The sequence below is a fragment of the Prionailurus bengalensis genome, chromosome D4, assembly GCF_016509475.1.
Source record: "Prionailurus bengalensis isolate Pbe53 chromosome D4, Fcat_Pben_1.1_paternal_pri, whole genome shotgun sequence".
Lineage (NCBI taxonomy): Eukaryota > Metazoa > Chordata > Mammalia > Carnivora > Felidae > Prionailurus > Prionailurus bengalensis.
In genome coordinates, this window is record NC_057359.1 from 32,775,529 (window position 1) to 32,792,514 (window position 16,986).

Sequence of the window (16,986 nt, forward strand, 5' to 3'; positions counted from 1 at the left end):
GAAGGTTTCTAGCAAACTCAAAATTTTGAGACAGCTGGTGAGTTGAAACCATTTCTCTATGGAGGAAACTAGATGTTACGGAAATAAACCTTTTTATGTTTTACTATGAGCTGCCTTAAATCCTTTTTGGAAAGTAGCTGGGGTGTAAACAGTGAATAATACTTACTAAATGAAGTTATATGCAAATCAAAATAAAACCACTTCCAGCTAACTGACCTGGCAGAGGATGAGAAGGACGCCTCCTGGTGGTGGAGGAGGGAAGGAGTTCACACCCAATTTTATGTTGTATATTGTAGTTGGATGGTTATTTTTCTTTCTTCTTCTCCTATGAATAAAGAAAAAAGAGTTCTGAAAGCAAGAAGATTGAGAAAGATAACTGCAATGTCTTTACTATATTATGTCATGGTTTTGGGGGCTGACACAGAGTAAACTTAGTGGAGGCTGAGCTGTACATTGGCTCTTTGAGGTCAGGCACTGGCAATACCAAATTGGGACTTGTGAGTAAAGGGCAAATGGACAGGTAAGACAGATAACACACTGTATCTCAGACATTTTTTTCTCAAACACCTTTTTAAAAAATAATTATTTCTCACATGGTAATGTTGCATACATTTAATTTATCAAGGTATGTTTTTATGATAAATTGCTCAAGTATCTTCATGTTTTGCTTAGACCACATTTCTGTGGCCATTGCCATACCTCAGTGATATGGTACTTAAAATTTCAGGTCAGGATTTGTTGTGAAGATTTATTTTAAAGGTTAGAAAATCTCTGACGAAGGTCAGATCTCTAAAACTAAGGACCTAAGTCTCCTGCTTGGCAGTTGTTTTTGGTAGGTGAGTAAATGGGGAGTGCATGTTCTGTATTCCACAAGGCCTTGAATTCCCTCCATTTGGATTAAATAAGGGCCCAATAAATAGAATTTATCCTGCCTGAGGAAAAACAAAAGAGACAACGGAGTCAGGATTTAGAGACTGAAAAGATCTTCTTCATTACTAATAAAGCAGATGTTGTAGTGTGTGGTTTTATATCTGTGGGCAAACAAAGTTCCTAATACTGCATCTGAGGATCAGACAGGCCTCCTAGTGACAGGGTTTCAGGACACCACCAGCTCCTCTCTATGGAAGGAACAGAGCAGGACTTGTGTTCTCTGCCCACAGGGTGGTTCCAAAGAGAAAGAGAACGTGAGGGGGTAAAGCCACAATTACCAAGCTTTACTGGTTCACAGCCCCTGGGTATCTCAGCACAAATTATATATATATATATACATATATGTATATATATATTTTCTCTCTCTCTCTCTCTCTCTCTCTATATATATATATATATATATATAATTTATTATCAGGTTAGCCAACATACAGTGTATACAGTGTGCACTCTTGGTTTTGGGGATAGATTCCCATGATTCATCGCTTAGATACAACACCCAGTGCTCATCCCAACAAGAGTCCTCCTCAATGCCCATCACCCATTTCCCCTTCCCCTGCTCCCCCCATCAACCTTTAGTTTATTCTTTGTATTTAAGAGTCTCTTATGACTTGCCTCCCTCTCTGTTTGAAACTATTTCCTCCCTTCCCTTCCTCCATTGTCTTCTGTTAAGTTTCTCAAGTTCCACATATGAGTGAAAACATATGATATTTTTTTCTGACTTATTTCACTTAGCATAATACCCCCCAATACCATCCACACTGTTGCAAATGTCAAGATTTCATTATTTCTCATTGCCAAGTAGTATTTCAGCACAATTTTTTTTACAGTGTCCACAGTTCCATGTATTAAGTGAATTAGGTCTAAACAACTTAAGAGTAGTAGTGGTAAGCTGGGTGTCTGACGAGTGTCTCTGGGTTTCCCCTGAAAATATCCCACAGAGCCCCTGTGAGTTTGCTGTGGTGCCCCAGGGCTCTATGGTGCATAGTTTGGAAAATGTCAACAACAAAGTTCAGTCACTGCTTATTCTCTTGGAAGAGTGGATGAATGAGAGAGTGGAAAAGAAACCAGGAATATTTACCCCAATGGAGCTTCCTCCACATGGAAGAAAACTTGAAGAGAGGGAAGAAACATACTCTTGTGCCCCCTCCCCCATTCCCCACTCTGCTAGGTTTCAGCTCAGTTACCCCTGAGCTGATATCACTTCCCAGGCTAGCAGACTGGATAGTGTCTATTTAGAAGCTGCACCTTCCAGTGTTCTTAGTACCAGGTTCATCTTTGGAAGGGAAATGGAAAGTAAGAGGATAACCCCAGGGACATAGCTAGAAAACATTTCTATAGCCTGCCCTTTCAATTCTGCATGCCCTAAGGCCAAATATTATGAAAGCCAAGGAGAAACTTATCTTTGTTTAACTAAGTTAGATGCAGACTGTCAATTCTATAGAGCTTCTGAGCACACAAGTTTCTCTTTGCCTGTAGCTTTAAATGGAAGTGAATCTGCAGTGAGGAAAATGAACAGCTGAGCCTCTCATGTGTATTCTGAATCCAACAATAAAATGTCCACTTCTTTATAATGCAAAATTTCTATTAGTAATGGAAAGGAATAGAGGGTGGATTTCTAGTCCTAAACAACTAAGTATTTCCTGTGTGCGCCTCTCATTTAAACCATAGAACCATGCCCAGTCTGCATTTATAGCTTGATTGATCAAGTGTGCATTTCAATCAGTCATATTGGCCTCATCAGTAAAATACTGGTATTAGCAAAACACGAATTGCTAAATGTGCAAAAACTTTACCAAAGAGGTCAAGTATTTAATTCATTTGTATTGAAATTTCACTCTGTCATACCCAATACATACAAATTTAAGAGTTTGCAAACTATGTCTGTGAAAACATTTTATTTGACCTGTTACCTCCCTTCCCTGCCAAAAAGCAAGCACCTTCCAGGATGGACTACTGGGTTTTTCTCTGAACCCCTGCCTTAGGAGGAAGCACTGTTGAGTCCAAGACATGAGTGAGAAGAAGATGGGTTTTGGATGGCCACCATGGATGCCTGTAGAAGGAAGAGGGCTGGTCACTTAATGGACAGCCAATAGAAGCATGACTTTCTGGGGAGGTCCAAGGGTCTTCCAAAAAGGCCTGCTAAACAGCACACAACCCTCCCAGCCTCACCTGCCATGCTGCAGATGCTTCTTGCTTTCCTTTCCCTTGTTGCTTTGTCATAGCCTGACAGCTCGGACCTCACTGTGCTCCTCCCTGGCCCCACTTTCACCTAGCTATCCCACTTCTTATCCTCCTATTAAGCTTCACTCCTCCAGAGATGCTGACAACCTAAAGGAGCCTCCTTGGAGGCTCAGTTTCCTTGCCAGTAAAATGGGGATAATTAATAATCTCTGCTTATTTTGTGGACTGATTATGAGGATCGAATGAGTTGTGTGTTAGAGCATTTAGTTGACTGAAAAAATGCTATATAAATGTCAGGTGTTGTAAATCATGAGCTGGTCTATTCTTCAGCTAAAGGACTTTCCATGCATAGTTTAGTTACCCTCTGAACAGTTCTTTGTCAAGTAGCAAATGTAAATGCTGCTGTTTTTTTTCTGCTTGGCTTATGGTGGCTCCTTTGCAACTTTATGATGTAGGCTGAATCTTTAAGTACTCCTTTGGCTCATATCTCTTCCCCTGAACACCCATGCAAGATCATAATCCATAAAACAGAGGCAATAACTCCTTTTAATTGCCAGGAGTTCATCATTTGCTAAGTTCTAAATGCAGTCACTTAGACACTTGCCTTGAAAAGCCTGTCTGTGTTTCTTCCACAGAGCCGAGACTGTGTGAAACTGGGCCCTCCTGCTGAGGGAGAAGTTGTCCAAGTCAAGTGGCCTGATGGCAAACTCTATGGAGCAAAATATCTGGGATCAAATGTTGCCCACATGTACCAGGTGAGTGCTGTCCTGTGTGAGATGTTCACTGAGAGGAAGCCAGAGGGCACATGTATATCCAGTATGCTGCTGATGAATAGGCCACATGAATTTGGAGCACCTCTTCTTTTTTAAAGGAGGCAAAGATTCAATGTCTGATGGCACAGATATTGGAGTTTTATTACCAAATTCAACACTGGGAAACTCTATTAGCATTTGATGAGTGGTTTAATTGTAAAGAATATAGGTAGGCCCCAAAGATAAGCGACTGGATGGTAGGCTGCTTTCTTGTGTTTACATCATATGGGGAGAGACTAATTGGCTGATTTATCTCACTGTATGCCAAGACAGTGATGGCTGTTCATCAGCTAGCAGCCCCTGAGTTGGTGGCTTTTGCTTGAGAGACTTACTTCCATTGGGTGTCTCAGCAAACCTAAATCAACTGTGTGTTGACACAGTTGTGGCCGTTTGTCCACTTAAACTTAATGGAGTGCTTATTTAATGAAAAGTAGAGCTATTGGTTGGCTATTCTGTTAACTAGGGAACTCTGCATATTATTAAAGAGTGCATATGCAATTAAACTGAAAATATTTTATCTCTGTCAGAAATGAGAATGAGTTAAACTCTAACAAAACAACATGGATGGCAGATGTGCGTTTGTATTCCTTCAGACTTTTTTTTTAAAGTTTATTTACTTATTTTGAGAGAGACAAAGAGAGAGAGAATGAGCACAGGAGGGGCAGAGAGAGAGAGGGAAGCAGAGGATCCAAAGTAGGCTGTGCACTGACAGCAGAGAGCCCAGTGCTGGGCTCAAACTCATGAACCGTGAGATCTTGACCTGAGCCAAAGTCAGATGCTTAACTGAGCCACCCAGGTGGCTCTCCTTCAGACTTTAAAAAGAACACATTTATTAGAATCCATACATTGTAGTACTTTCAGTAACATGATGGCAGAAATCAACATTCTCAAGCTAAGCAGTAGAGCAAAAACAGGAAGATTGAAGTTAAAAGAAGAAAAGAGTAAGAAGGTTCAGGCCTATTAAGTTAAAATGATAAGACTGCCAGTTTCAGCTTAGAATTGTTCAAAGACTGATAAGGGGCAGGGGTTTAAGTGGCAGAGTACATTATAAGACACTGAATCAGGAACTAGAGCACAATGTAATTAAAGGGGTTCAAAGAAGTTTAGGAAATGAACATTTTTTTAAGGCCTAGAAAAACCCAAGGTGAACAGGTAGGAGAGCACATTTATGTGTATGTTGTAGGTGTGTGTACTGGTGCACATGTGTGTGCATGTGTGTGTCAAGGCTGTTTTCCCCTTTGTATTGGTCCATAGTGTTAAGTTGCAGATTCAGGTCATTTGTGATAGGGTAGGTGCTGGAGTTTCTTTGCATCAGAACATCCAGAATTAGGCAAAAAACATAAGACAGACTGATAATAGTGGAGACTCCTAGAAAAGAAGCATTACTACATGATTCAAAAGAAAATAATGACATTTAATTAAACAATAAATGTAAAAGTGAAGCATCTTACATGTAGCAAAGCTCTTAGCTACATGAAAAGTATCACAGTGAGGACCCGATGAAATTCAGGCTAATTAGTAATCAGTATGTTAACTTCAGTGGAATTTATGATGGCCTATCAACATAGAACTATAAGCATATTTATAGACTCCATGAAAAAGTTAAGACTAATATTAAAATTATCTCTCAAGTACAAGGAATTTAAAATTCCTCATTAAACCAAGTGCCCTTTTGAGATCATTTTGTGTTTTGTGTCTAACTGTTCAGCCTCATCATTGAATAAGCAAAGATGTTCACAAAAAAAGATACAACTAAAATACCTATTGCACAGAGCTAAATATGCTAAGTGTGTGCACTTTTTTTGACCCTCACAGTAGCCCTGCAAGATAAATGTTTTTGACTCCTATTTTACAAATGAGGGTAAAAAGGTTACATGAATTTAATAATTTGTTGAAGATCACACAGCTGGTAAAGGGAAGGACCAGAGTTTACTCTAAGCTGTGTCCCAACTAGGGTGAACAACCATCCTAGCTTGTGAGGGACTGTCCCTAATTTTAGCACTAGAAGTCGTGCATCCTGGGAGACCCCTGGGTCCTGGGATGATTGGTCATCACGCCATACTCCCTTTCAGTTTTATAATTGCCTTTTTTGCTTTTCAGAATTTTCAAATGATCTAAAACAGAAGAAAGGTAGGCACAAGTACTTCTAGCTGTGCTATAAAAATGTATAAATGAGATGACACCTTGGCCTAATTAAATATTAAAGAAACCACTCTGCTAAAATAAGGCCAGGAAGAAAAACCTTCCCATCTCAGCCTTCTGGGAAGTAACAGGGAGAGCTCTCCTGTGACCGAGACCTAGTTCCAACCGATTGTTTCAGCTTAGTCAAATGTGTGTAGTACATGGATAAAAAGAAAATTATATATATTATCCTAATTTTAGTATTTTTTGAAGTCCAGCAGATTTTTTTTTATTATTAACCTAGTACAGCTGCAAAGTTTCACTTACCTTTTAACCAGAAATACAAGCCTATTTTTATTGCTTACACCTAAAGAATTCAGACAGACAACTTAGGAACTTCAAAAATGTCATAAGTGGTTCAGGGTTAGAACATATTAGATATTGTGCCCTGAGGGCACCTGGGTGGCTCCGTCGGTTAAGTGTCTGACTTTGGCTCAGGTCATGATCTCACGATTCATGAGTTTGAGCTCTGCATTGGGCTCTTTGCTGTCAACACTCAGAGCCTGCTTCAGATCCTCTGTCCCCTTCTGTCTCTGCCCCTGCCCCACTTGCGCTCTCTGAAAGTAAATAAATATTAAATAAAAGAGAGAGAAAGAGAGAAATGGAGTAAAAGAAGGGTGCCTGGGTGGCTCAATCAGTTAAGTGTCTGCCTTGGCTCAGGTCATGATCTCGGGGCTTGTTGAGTTCAAGCCCTGCATCAGGAATTCTGTCTCTTCTCTCTCTCCTCTCTCGGCACCTACCCTGCTTGCGCTCACTCTCTCAAAATAAATAAATAAACTTAAAAAAAAAAAAGATATTGTGCTCTGATTGCATCCCTTTTGTTGTTTGCTCCTGATAGAGCTCATGTGTGGTTTAAGACTAAACCAAGACCAATTACTTTGAATAGGGAATTTGATGAATTTCCCCCAGATGCCCTTGGTTTCTTTTAACCAGTGTCACTTACTTTTCTCTGACAAAATCTTCTAAAATGTTGAAAACACTGGTTATGCAGTTATTTGATGCCATTTGATTTACTTGAATAAAAAGTTTTAAATTTCATTTTAGATGAAAGTTTTCACCCATTATTGTGGTTTTACATGTTATGAGGTTGAGAACCTGGGATTTTTCTGGCCAAATGGTTGAATTTTATAGAAGTGAGTTTTGAACGTTCTCTAATAACTTGAGAAATTACTTTATCCTGGAGGATTATTATACAAGAGTAAATATATCATCATTTGTCCCTCTTAGGGTGTCAGAGCCTCTTAAAGAAACAAATGGTACTGACAGGCCCAGCTCTTAATGCCAAATTGGCCATAATTTCATATTCGAAGAAATCGTTGAGGAGCCACTGTGTTTCTTTGTTTTTGCTTTGGGGGTAGGGGGAAGGGATAAAGTTTTCATATCACATATTCCAAGACACTCATTTTCAAGAATTTTGGCCTGTTTGAAAGCATATGTTGTTAGTTTAATAAAGGGAAAGAGCTTTTCTTTGTTCTTTAGCTGTTGGCTGGTCCTCTTGTTTGTTCTGCTTGATCCTTTTCCCCTTTTTTTAGTTACTTAGAACCTTGAAAAAAATGGTGAATGCTTCTTTGTGTATGTATGTGTATATGTGATATTGTGTGTATGTTTTCTTGTATGCATGATATCTTATTTTTCATTAGGTTGAATTTGAAGATGGATCCCAGATAGCAATGAAGAGAGAGGACATCTACACTTTAGACGAAGAGTTACCCAAGAGAGTGAAAGCTCGTTTCGTAAGTGCTGGCAAATACCCCTTGGGGATCCACCATGTGAATCTCTCATCCTCTCCCTCTGTTTCCCAAGCCCAGCAGGAAGCATACTTAGGCATTTGGATTGATTTCCAGAAAGCCAATGCAACTTTTCCCTTACTTATGCAAGCCTAAAATTTGGCCCCAAATGGAAAACCAGTGTAGGTTTCTTGTTTTTCTTTCTAATGAAGTCAAATGATGTTAACATTTATTGGCATACCAAAATAGTTGTTGAATATGTACTTATAATCATGTCATCAGAAGCAACATTAAAGGAAGTTTTCAATAGTTGTTTAAAAGGGACACAGTATAAGTGAGCATCTGGTTTCCTATAGCCGTATCATATACATTAACTTCTCTCCAAAAACTCATTAATATGTCAGTTCATAATTAAACCAAGCTCTCACTTTTATAACTAAAGGAATTTTAAAAAGCTCCAAAAGTAGTTGTGGGAATACTAAAGCAGTTTCTAAAAAGAAAAAAAAGAAAGAAAGAAAATGTTTTTAGTTTCAAGCTTTACACATTCCATTAAAAGACAAATAAACATGGACAAATAATCAAAACTGAAGTTGTTAAAAAATATAATTCACAATAACTTAGATTTCATTATTGTATCATAAAATATTTAGTGGACCCTGAAATGAAGTCAATTTTACTCATTTAGAATTGCATCTACTATATCTGAAAAATGATAAATCCTGAACAGGGAAATTTGAAAGAACGGGATTTTTTTGACTAAAATGAATTTTGTTTCCAGAATAAATGACACCCGTAGTTTTCAGCACATGCTTATGATATACTTTTCTGCAGTGATAGTTACCTTAATCTGGAAAATCCTTGGATTCCTTAAGTCTTCAGTTGTATATTTAGTTCCTTTTCCTGTCAGGTGGGATTCTGGGAACAGGGTAACTGCACCACGTGTCAACTGTCTTTCTGAGCTGCATCCTTGAGAGGAAGGTCCTTCACAGTGAAATCGTCAAGAGAAGAGTGACAGTACAGCAGTGGTACCTGCCCAATGAGAAATGTGGCACATAGGGGACCCAAACACCTAAAAATAGATTAACTGCCAGATAAACTGCAGGGAAAGAGAAAATCAAATATTCCTGTTGTGAAGACATTGGCTAAATCCTAACAAAGATCTAAAAAAGTCTGGATAGCTTGTCCAGCCCTACATCTTTAAATCTCTGAAGAACAACTTTTCCTCTTCAGGATGCTAAAGATGGCTACCTTTCATGTTGTGCTCCTGTCTTCCATCGATTCTCCCTCATCTCCCTGCCCTTCCTTGCCCCCCACTCCTTTATTTATTCATTTACTTATTTACTCACTCACTCACTCACTCACTCATTCACCTAGAGATTAAAAGATGGGGAATGGAGTAGGCAGTCCTCTGTAAATCACTCAGGTCTTTGGTTTTCTAATGTGTGTATGATTAAGCACCAGCTAGGTCTTGTGGATTTAAAATACTGTTTCTTAATCACACTAAAAGAATGCTTTTTGTTCAGATCATAATCTCTTTGTTCCATAATAGATTTGGCTCCAATACCAGGTTGCCTTCCTACATAGCTTTATTGGAACCCAGCTCCTGAATTTCCTAAGATCCATTTCTCTGAACAGTCATACCAACATCCAACTTTTTTTTATTCTCAGAGAATTTTTTTTTTTTCCAACGTTTATTTATTTTTGGGACAGAGAGAGACAGAGCATGAACGGGGGAGGGGCAGAGAGAGAGGGAGACACAGAATCGGAAACAGGCTCCAGGCTCTGAGCCATCAGCCCAGAGCCCGATGCGGGGCTCGAACTCACGGACCGTGAGATCGTGACCTGGCTGAAGTCGGACGCTTAACCGACTGCGCCACCCAGGCGCCCCCAGAGAATTTTTTAATTAAAAATAAAAGTCAGTGAAAAATATATAAATCATGTATATTATCTGAGTGTAAACTGTTATATCAAACAGTTGAGCCTAGTAGAAAATATCTTTAGGAGCAAAGGCTCACAGTCATTAAATCCAGTTTGCTACCTCTGTTTTTATCGAATCAAAGACTCCTCTGCTCCTGTTATAGCAAACCAGCTTTTCCTTCAGGTTAGTATATCACCCTCAGGCCCTTGGTTGGTCTATGACTGCTATTTTTTTTTTTCCAGTTGGTGAAACAAATCTAATTGGAAAAGTCATTGATGGAAGATATTTTATGATTAGAGAAATCTCTTTTGTTTTTCTAAAGGAGGGGGTGGGCTAGCAGCCTCACTGCTAAACAGGAGGCCTCATATTTTAATGACTTCTGCTCACCCAGACACACGCTGACTTGGGAAGAAATTTTTCAAAAGAGTCAGCAGTCCACCTCAGTGATTTTGCGGGGGTTCTTTCCCACTAACTTCAGAAACGGCCCCATTACCTTTTATTGTCTCACAGAATAACCATGGCAACAGTGCATAATTAAGTAGAGCTGCTGGTAAATCGGTTTTATTATTGTATTTGAAAGGCTGACTTTTGCTGTTCTCGCACAATGGCAACACTTTCATAGATGTTTTATTTTCTCTTTTGATAACTTTAGCACTTACAAAAGGGAAAGATTACTCAGAGGAAGTGCTTTGCCAAGAATGAATGAAACAAAACTGTTTTCTCCTAATGGCAGAGGGTGCCCAACCAACTCATAATCTTTTAGTTATTTTCTTCCCAAGTGAAACAAGGGAGTGTCTGGGGGACCCGTGCAGGTAGCCTGTTACCCTGAATAACCATCTCATGAACTGTCAGGGAACATGCCTGCTGTGCACATAGCTCCATTTTTTAGTTTTCGAGCTTCTTTGTAACTGTTCCATTGTTTATCTCTTCTTCATGATTGACCATGTGTTTCAAGCCCTCAAAGCTGGACTCTGCCTCTGTCACCAACCAGGGGAGGTGGCCTCAGTGATAGTGAGATCCACTGTGCATTGGTATTATCAGGAGTGATCTACCTCAGTGAAAACCAGTTGGAAATGCATTTTAGAAGGCAAAGCAGTAGGGAATTAGGAAGCAAAAATAGTCTCCTAATGTGACCTTTACCTGAGCATAACAGAAAAAGCCCACATTCCTTCACCTAGCTAACAATTAAGCAGTGACTGAGTGCTGGGCATGTTGCTTGGTGTGGAGAACACATAAAATTCTGAACTCAGTGCCTAATATCCTCACCCTCAAGGGGTTCAAGGAATCCCCAGTGGGGAGAAACTTATCTGCCCCTCATCTCTGCCACTGACCTCATTCTGTGGCATTGACTTGTAAAGTCTGACTGGAACCAGAAGAAGAGCCCTTGAGTCTGCCTGTGGCAGAGAAAATAGAAAGCTTCCATGCAAAGGAAAAAGTACATCTAATGACAGAAAAGCATGAGCCAGTGAGACATGGTCAGGAACTGCAAATAATTCTATTTGACCAGAACGTGGCATAGGATTATGCCAGGTTTTGTAGGTCCAGCCTAGGGATCTCAGGTGCCATCTTAAAGGCAGCAAGGCTGTTGAAAGATGATAAGCAGGGATGTCATGGGATCAGACAGTTTGTAAAGCACTTTCTTCCAGTGGTTCTATAGAACAAAGTCGGGAGGTGCAGCATTTGCAGTGGTTTAGCAGAGGAAATGTGAAGGCCTGCACCAGGGAGTCAGCCAGAATAAAGAAAGGAGGGAGGGCTACAAGAAATATGTAGAAGGGATCCTGGACTTGGTGGGGGCGCGGGACATTACCAATGACTACAGTGCAGCTAGATGGATAGGATAGGTAGGCCATGTGTGCAGTATGGGAGGGACAGTAATGGGGAGGGAAGACTGAGTTCAATGTAGGGCAGCTCGATGTGAGGTGCCTCTGGGGTCAACACTCTGAGACGCCTCCTGGGCAGTTGGACATGCAGGCCTGTGCACAGGAGGGGGTCTGAACTGGAGTGAGAGGGGTGAGCATCCTTGGAGAAGAAGCAGGAATTAAAGCCATGAGTATGGGCGTGAGGGGTCAGCGAGCATATGTGGAGAGGAGAAGTGCAAAATGCCAGGAGCCTCAGAGTTGAACAGATAGTTAAGAAAGAAGAACCCCTGAGACATCAATAGTCAGAGCCAGAGGAAGAAGAGAGGCAGGAGGAAGGCCTTATCAATGTCAGGTAAGTGAGCTGCCAGCAATACTTAAGTAACAGAAATAGTCAAATAAATTTAGGATGGAAAAGTGTCATAGAAAGTGGACTGGAGCAAGGACAGTTTCAGGGAAGGTGTGCGGGCAGAGGCCCAGAGGTAAATCGAAATTGGGGCGAATTAGAGATGACTGTTGACAAATTTGTCAAAAACTTGGTTGGGCATGAGCCAGAGGGGAGGTGGAGAGTGAGGGAGATTTAAATGAGAAGACTTCAATGCTGCTTCTGCTGGGTCATGGTCCCTGGGGGTGAGGCTACATGGAGTCAGGAGCCTGGCTGAAGCAGGTGGGGAGGCTCCAAAATCCTGGGCCTGTGGCCTGGCCTCTGCACCCCATCCTGAGTTGGTTGGATCAGATCTTTGTCCATTCTTGTCATGGTCAAATGCTGTGCCTTCTGCACTGTGATGCTGGCTCTTTCTAGTCCACAGCCTCTGATATGCGATTTGAAGACACATTTTACGGAGCAGACATAATCCAAGGCGAGAAAAAAAGACAGAGAGTGCTGAGCTCCAGGTTTAAGAACGAATATGTGGATGACCCTGTGTACCGCACATTTTTGAAGAGCTCTTTCCAGAAGAAGTGTCAGAAGAGACAGTAATCTGCATATACTGCTGTAGGCAACCAAGCAAGTTGGTCCGGAAGAAGAAAGATGAAGGGACAGCCTTGGGGCCAGCGATGTGTTTCACTGGGGTAGGTGGCGGGGGTGTTTCTGACAGTGGAAAATTAGGCTTGCCAGAGTTTGTCACCCAAACCACAGAGTACAAGTGTTACTAATTGGACACAACAATCTGAAGTCATCCCCTAGTCCTGCTTTCACTTGTGAGCAATTGTCTTCGATGATCCCAAAGAACTTTTCTAAGTAAAAGGAAATAATAATGAATCACCCACCAAAAAAAGCCACTGCCTGAGGAGGCGGGTCCCACATGCGACCTAATTAGGCCTTTAGTCAGGAAACACATGGAGACTTTTCTCCACAAGCCCAGCGGGTGGGAGCCTCCATACCCAGGTAGGAGGGTGATCATTTATATATTTTCCACAGTCAGGGAAGGACTCTCACTTATTTAAATGGCAGTTTTTATAAAACATTTTTAAAATACAAATGGCCTGTATGGTAATGAGATTTACCCGTGTGCTATCTGTAATTTCCCTTGTACAGAACTTTTACAATTTTTTATATCCCTATTACTTTTGATTGTGTCTGATGAGAACTGAGTTGTTGGCCTTTGTGAAATTTTGGCTCTTGAGAAAGAATTCTTATGAACTGTATGGGAATTTTATATATTTAAAGAGGGAGATCTGGGGCGGTTATTTTTAAACACTTTTTTTTTCATAATATTCTGAGTAGATATTTATAAAATATATTCTTTCATTATGTGTTTGTAAAATTAGAGTTTAAATAAATATGCTTTGATGCATAGTTTTCAACTAATATGATTTTTCCTTTTTAAAACAGCTTGAAAATGTACTAGTGTTTAAAAATAAAGATTTCCATTTTCTCCAATTCTGTCTTCTGATTTGCTTATTTGTTTAGGTTTATTTTTTTTAATATTTTTATTTTTGAGAGAGACAGGAGAGAGAGCAAGAACATGTGAACACGAGCTATGGAGGGGCAGGGAGAGAGGGAGACACAGAATCCGAAGCAGGCTCCAGGCTCTGTGCTTTCAGCACAGGGCCTGACACCGGGCTCTAATGTACGAGCTGTGAGATCATGATCTGAGCCAAAGTCGGATGCTTAGCTGACTGAGCTACCCAAGTGTCCCTGTTTAGGTTTAAATCAACAGAAAAACAGGTTTTCCTTAGGAGTTGGCTATGAAGACATATCAAAGTTTGTCAGGCCCTTCTTTGATCACAGACTTTTTACATAACTGGACACATTGCCACAGATGTTTCAGGCAATGTCACTGGGCATAAAGGCTCTTCAGCCTGCCCATGGTGCCCATTAAAGTGTTTCCCTCAGCTCCTTCTAGGCCTTGAAGAACTCTGATCATGTAGAATCTGGAGTCCCTTTCATCCCAGGTTTCTTGGTCCCCGGTTCCCTTTAGAAAAGGCTGTGTGGACCCTCCAGTCCCTTGCCTCTCTTTGTAGATGAGCTGTAGAGGACAGGCAGGGAAGGGATTGCCGAGGGTCACACAGTCCTTAGTGACTGCTTCAGTTAACTGTGGCTGCAGTCATGCTGCTTAACAAACAATTGCAGCATCCCAGCGGCCTGCAGTGGGAAGCACTTGTTTTTCTTATGGGCCTGCAGTCTAAGCTGGGTTTGGCTGGGCAGCTGTGCTGACCTCAGCTTGGGTGAGCTCACATGTCTGCTCCACATGTCTCCCATCATCCCACTGGACCCAGTGAACTAGCTCAAGTGTGTTCTTCTCATGTCAATGGCAGAGCCTGGAGAGCAGGTGAGCCCAGCTGAGTAAGCATATTTCAGTCCTCTCTGTGGTGCTGGTTAACACACTATGGGCCAAAACCCAGAGCCAAGGATTGGAGGGCATTTCAAGGTTTCATGGCAAAAAGTGTGGATGTATTGTGTTACTGGGTAGAGAGTAAAGAAGTAAAACAGTAATAACAGAACCACAGTTAAATCTCAGTTCTCCAGACCGCCTGCTGGCTGAGTGCTCATTTTCCAGAGTGCTTCATGCCTGAACTCTGAGCTAGGGAAAGACCACCAGTCTTACTTTTATAGGGACTGAGCACTCCACATTCCCTACCAGTATCATCATATATTTTATCAAGTAATCAAGCTTGTGTTTTCTGTCTCCAGGTTTTGAATGAAACTGACCTGCCTTCTCCACAATATGCCAGGAAAGTAGGCCTGTGTAAAGCATTAAAAGGAATTAATCTAAATAGGATCATTTGTTCTGTACAAGTTTGCTTGTCAGCAAGATTTCTGATTGGCTGCCACAGGGAGAAAATGTGCAGAGTTCTATGTGATCTCAAATACAGCTGTTTTTTATAGGCTCACTTAACTAATGTTCCTATAACCAAGTACAGCTGTATATGGCCTTAGCAAAATGATGCCGGCCACAGATGCACTCTGGCTCTTGAAAGAGACACCTTCGTTTCACGGCATTCTGCGTAAAGCCATTATTAGCTCTATGACCAGACAGATCATTAAAGCTTTTTCACTTATTGTATGACACTTCAATTGTAATTTTAATTTCTTTGTGTTACACTAACTGCATTTTTAGTGTGTATGTGTAGCATGAAATCAGTTGAAGGCTAGCTTCTGGTATTAAAAAAAATTGCTAGCTGTGACAATTCTAATGTAAATCTAATTGCAAGCCCTTTCTCTGGAGGTTAGAGGATTAATATAAACTTCCTGGCATATTTCACAACATTTTAGTTCCTTTATTTGTATTTGAAATAAGAACAATGTGATTCTTGTCAGTTTACTTTTATTAAGGTGCTTTTGTTTAGTTCATCTAGAGAGAAATTGAGAAGAAGCCTCCATTAAAATACAACATGGCTTCTTGGAATACATTATAAATTGCTACTGGCTAATAGTATATGGAAACATGAAGACTCAGAATACAAAATAATTAGGAGGAATGGTTCTGCCACTTCTCCCTGAACCCATCCAGTGTGAAACAAGGCTGACATGCATATGGTACCATAAATGACTGGGAGGTCTTATGAGTAATCATATTGGAGTGTGTATGCTGCAAAATAACATTGTGCTTTATTTTTGCCTTTAAGTAAAAGGAATCTGAAATGAAACTATCTTTATTTCAGATATTAATCAGCCTCATAAACGTGAAGCTAACTAGAGGCATGAAGTAATTATGACTGATTGGTTTCAAGACTCAATTGTACTACAGACTCTTTCTGAGAATTCAGGTGTGCACTCGTTGAAAGTGATACGTGGTCTTTTGCCCAGTATGGCTCTTCAGCCTGCCCATGGTGCCCATTGACTGGTGGGGAGAAGGACTCCCGGCCTCAGATGAGGTCTTAACTCTATAGCAAGTGGAGTCCTCCACCCTCAGAAGGTGCAGGACCTCTTGAAGAAATTGAACTTTATGAAGAGATTCTGATATTAATGATGCATTGAGTATCTATTTTGAATTCCCAGCCTTGTAGACTCATTAGTGGCATTTATTTACCTTATTTAACTTCCCCAAGAAATCAGTAAAGTATCATTCCTCGCTTTCATGGAAGAAAACTAAGGCTTAGGTTAAGTAACCTCTAAATCACTCAACTTTTGTGATGCATGAAGAAAAAAAGGATTCTAAACCTAACCCAAACAAAAGACATTAGATAGACAACTCTGAAGCTCAAGACAGGTTAGTACTGGAGATGTAAATGAGGAAGGCATCATTTTTATTGGTAGATGTTTAAAAATACATGAAGCCTTACCGTCTGGCAAAGGCAAAACTGTAAGGACAGAAAAAAGATCAGTGCTTGCCAAGGACTGGAAGTGGGGGAGAGTACTGACAACAAAGCAGTATGAAGGAGCTTTTTTTGGGGGTAGTGGAAATATTCTTTTGCTTGGTTGTGGTGGTGGTAACAGGACTATATGTCAAAATTTATAGAATTGAACACTGAAATAGGTTGATTTTACTATATGTAAATATCACCTCAATAAAGCTGTCTTAAATAAAATCTAGGTAAACAGTGGGCAAGCCACCTAGACTGCATGTCCTGTGAGTAGAGGACAGGAAGTGAGATGAGATCAGAACCCTGGGATAGCTGAACAGATGGGGAGAAAAAGAGAAGTCTGTGAATGAGCACTAAAAGGGAAAACCAGGATGCTCTAATGTCCAGGATATCAAGTGAAGAAATTGTTTCAAAAAGGAGGGGTGATCAACAGAGAGAAAATGCTGCAGAGTCCAAGTAAGATCATGTAATTGTTTATTAGGAGGCCAGTAGTGACCTTGGTGAGAGCAGTTCAAGGGATTTCAGATGAGAAATCTGTTAACGTTCAAATTGGTGTTCCCTGTGGACCAGCACCACCTCCTCATCCCTTTCCCTTCCTCCTTCCTATCCTCCCACCACCTCTCCCCATC

General features: G+C 40.6%; 1 protein-coding gene across 9 annotated transcripts in view; it reads left to right on the forward strand.

The window, feature by feature from the left end:
* The window catches only part of KDM4C (lysine demethylase 4C), a 430,619-nt gene extending 417,129 nt beyond the window's left edge, over positions 1 to 13,490 (forward strand). For all 9 annotated transcript variants that reach the window (XM_043565681.1, XM_043565689.1, XM_043565686.1 and 6 more), the window contains 3 exons: positions 3,750 to 3,869; positions 7,748 to 7,840; positions 12,411 to 13,490. In XM_043565681.1, the coding sequence (XP_043421616.1) occupies positions 3,750 to 3,869; positions 7,748 to 7,840; positions 12,411 to 12,587 (390 nt within the window). In that variant the 3' untranslated portion in view covers positions 12,588 to 13,490. The remainder of the gene's footprint in view (positions 1 to 3,749; positions 3,870 to 7,747; positions 7,841 to 12,410) is intronic.
* The last annotated feature ends 3,496 nt before the right edge of the window (positions 13,491 to 16,986 follow it).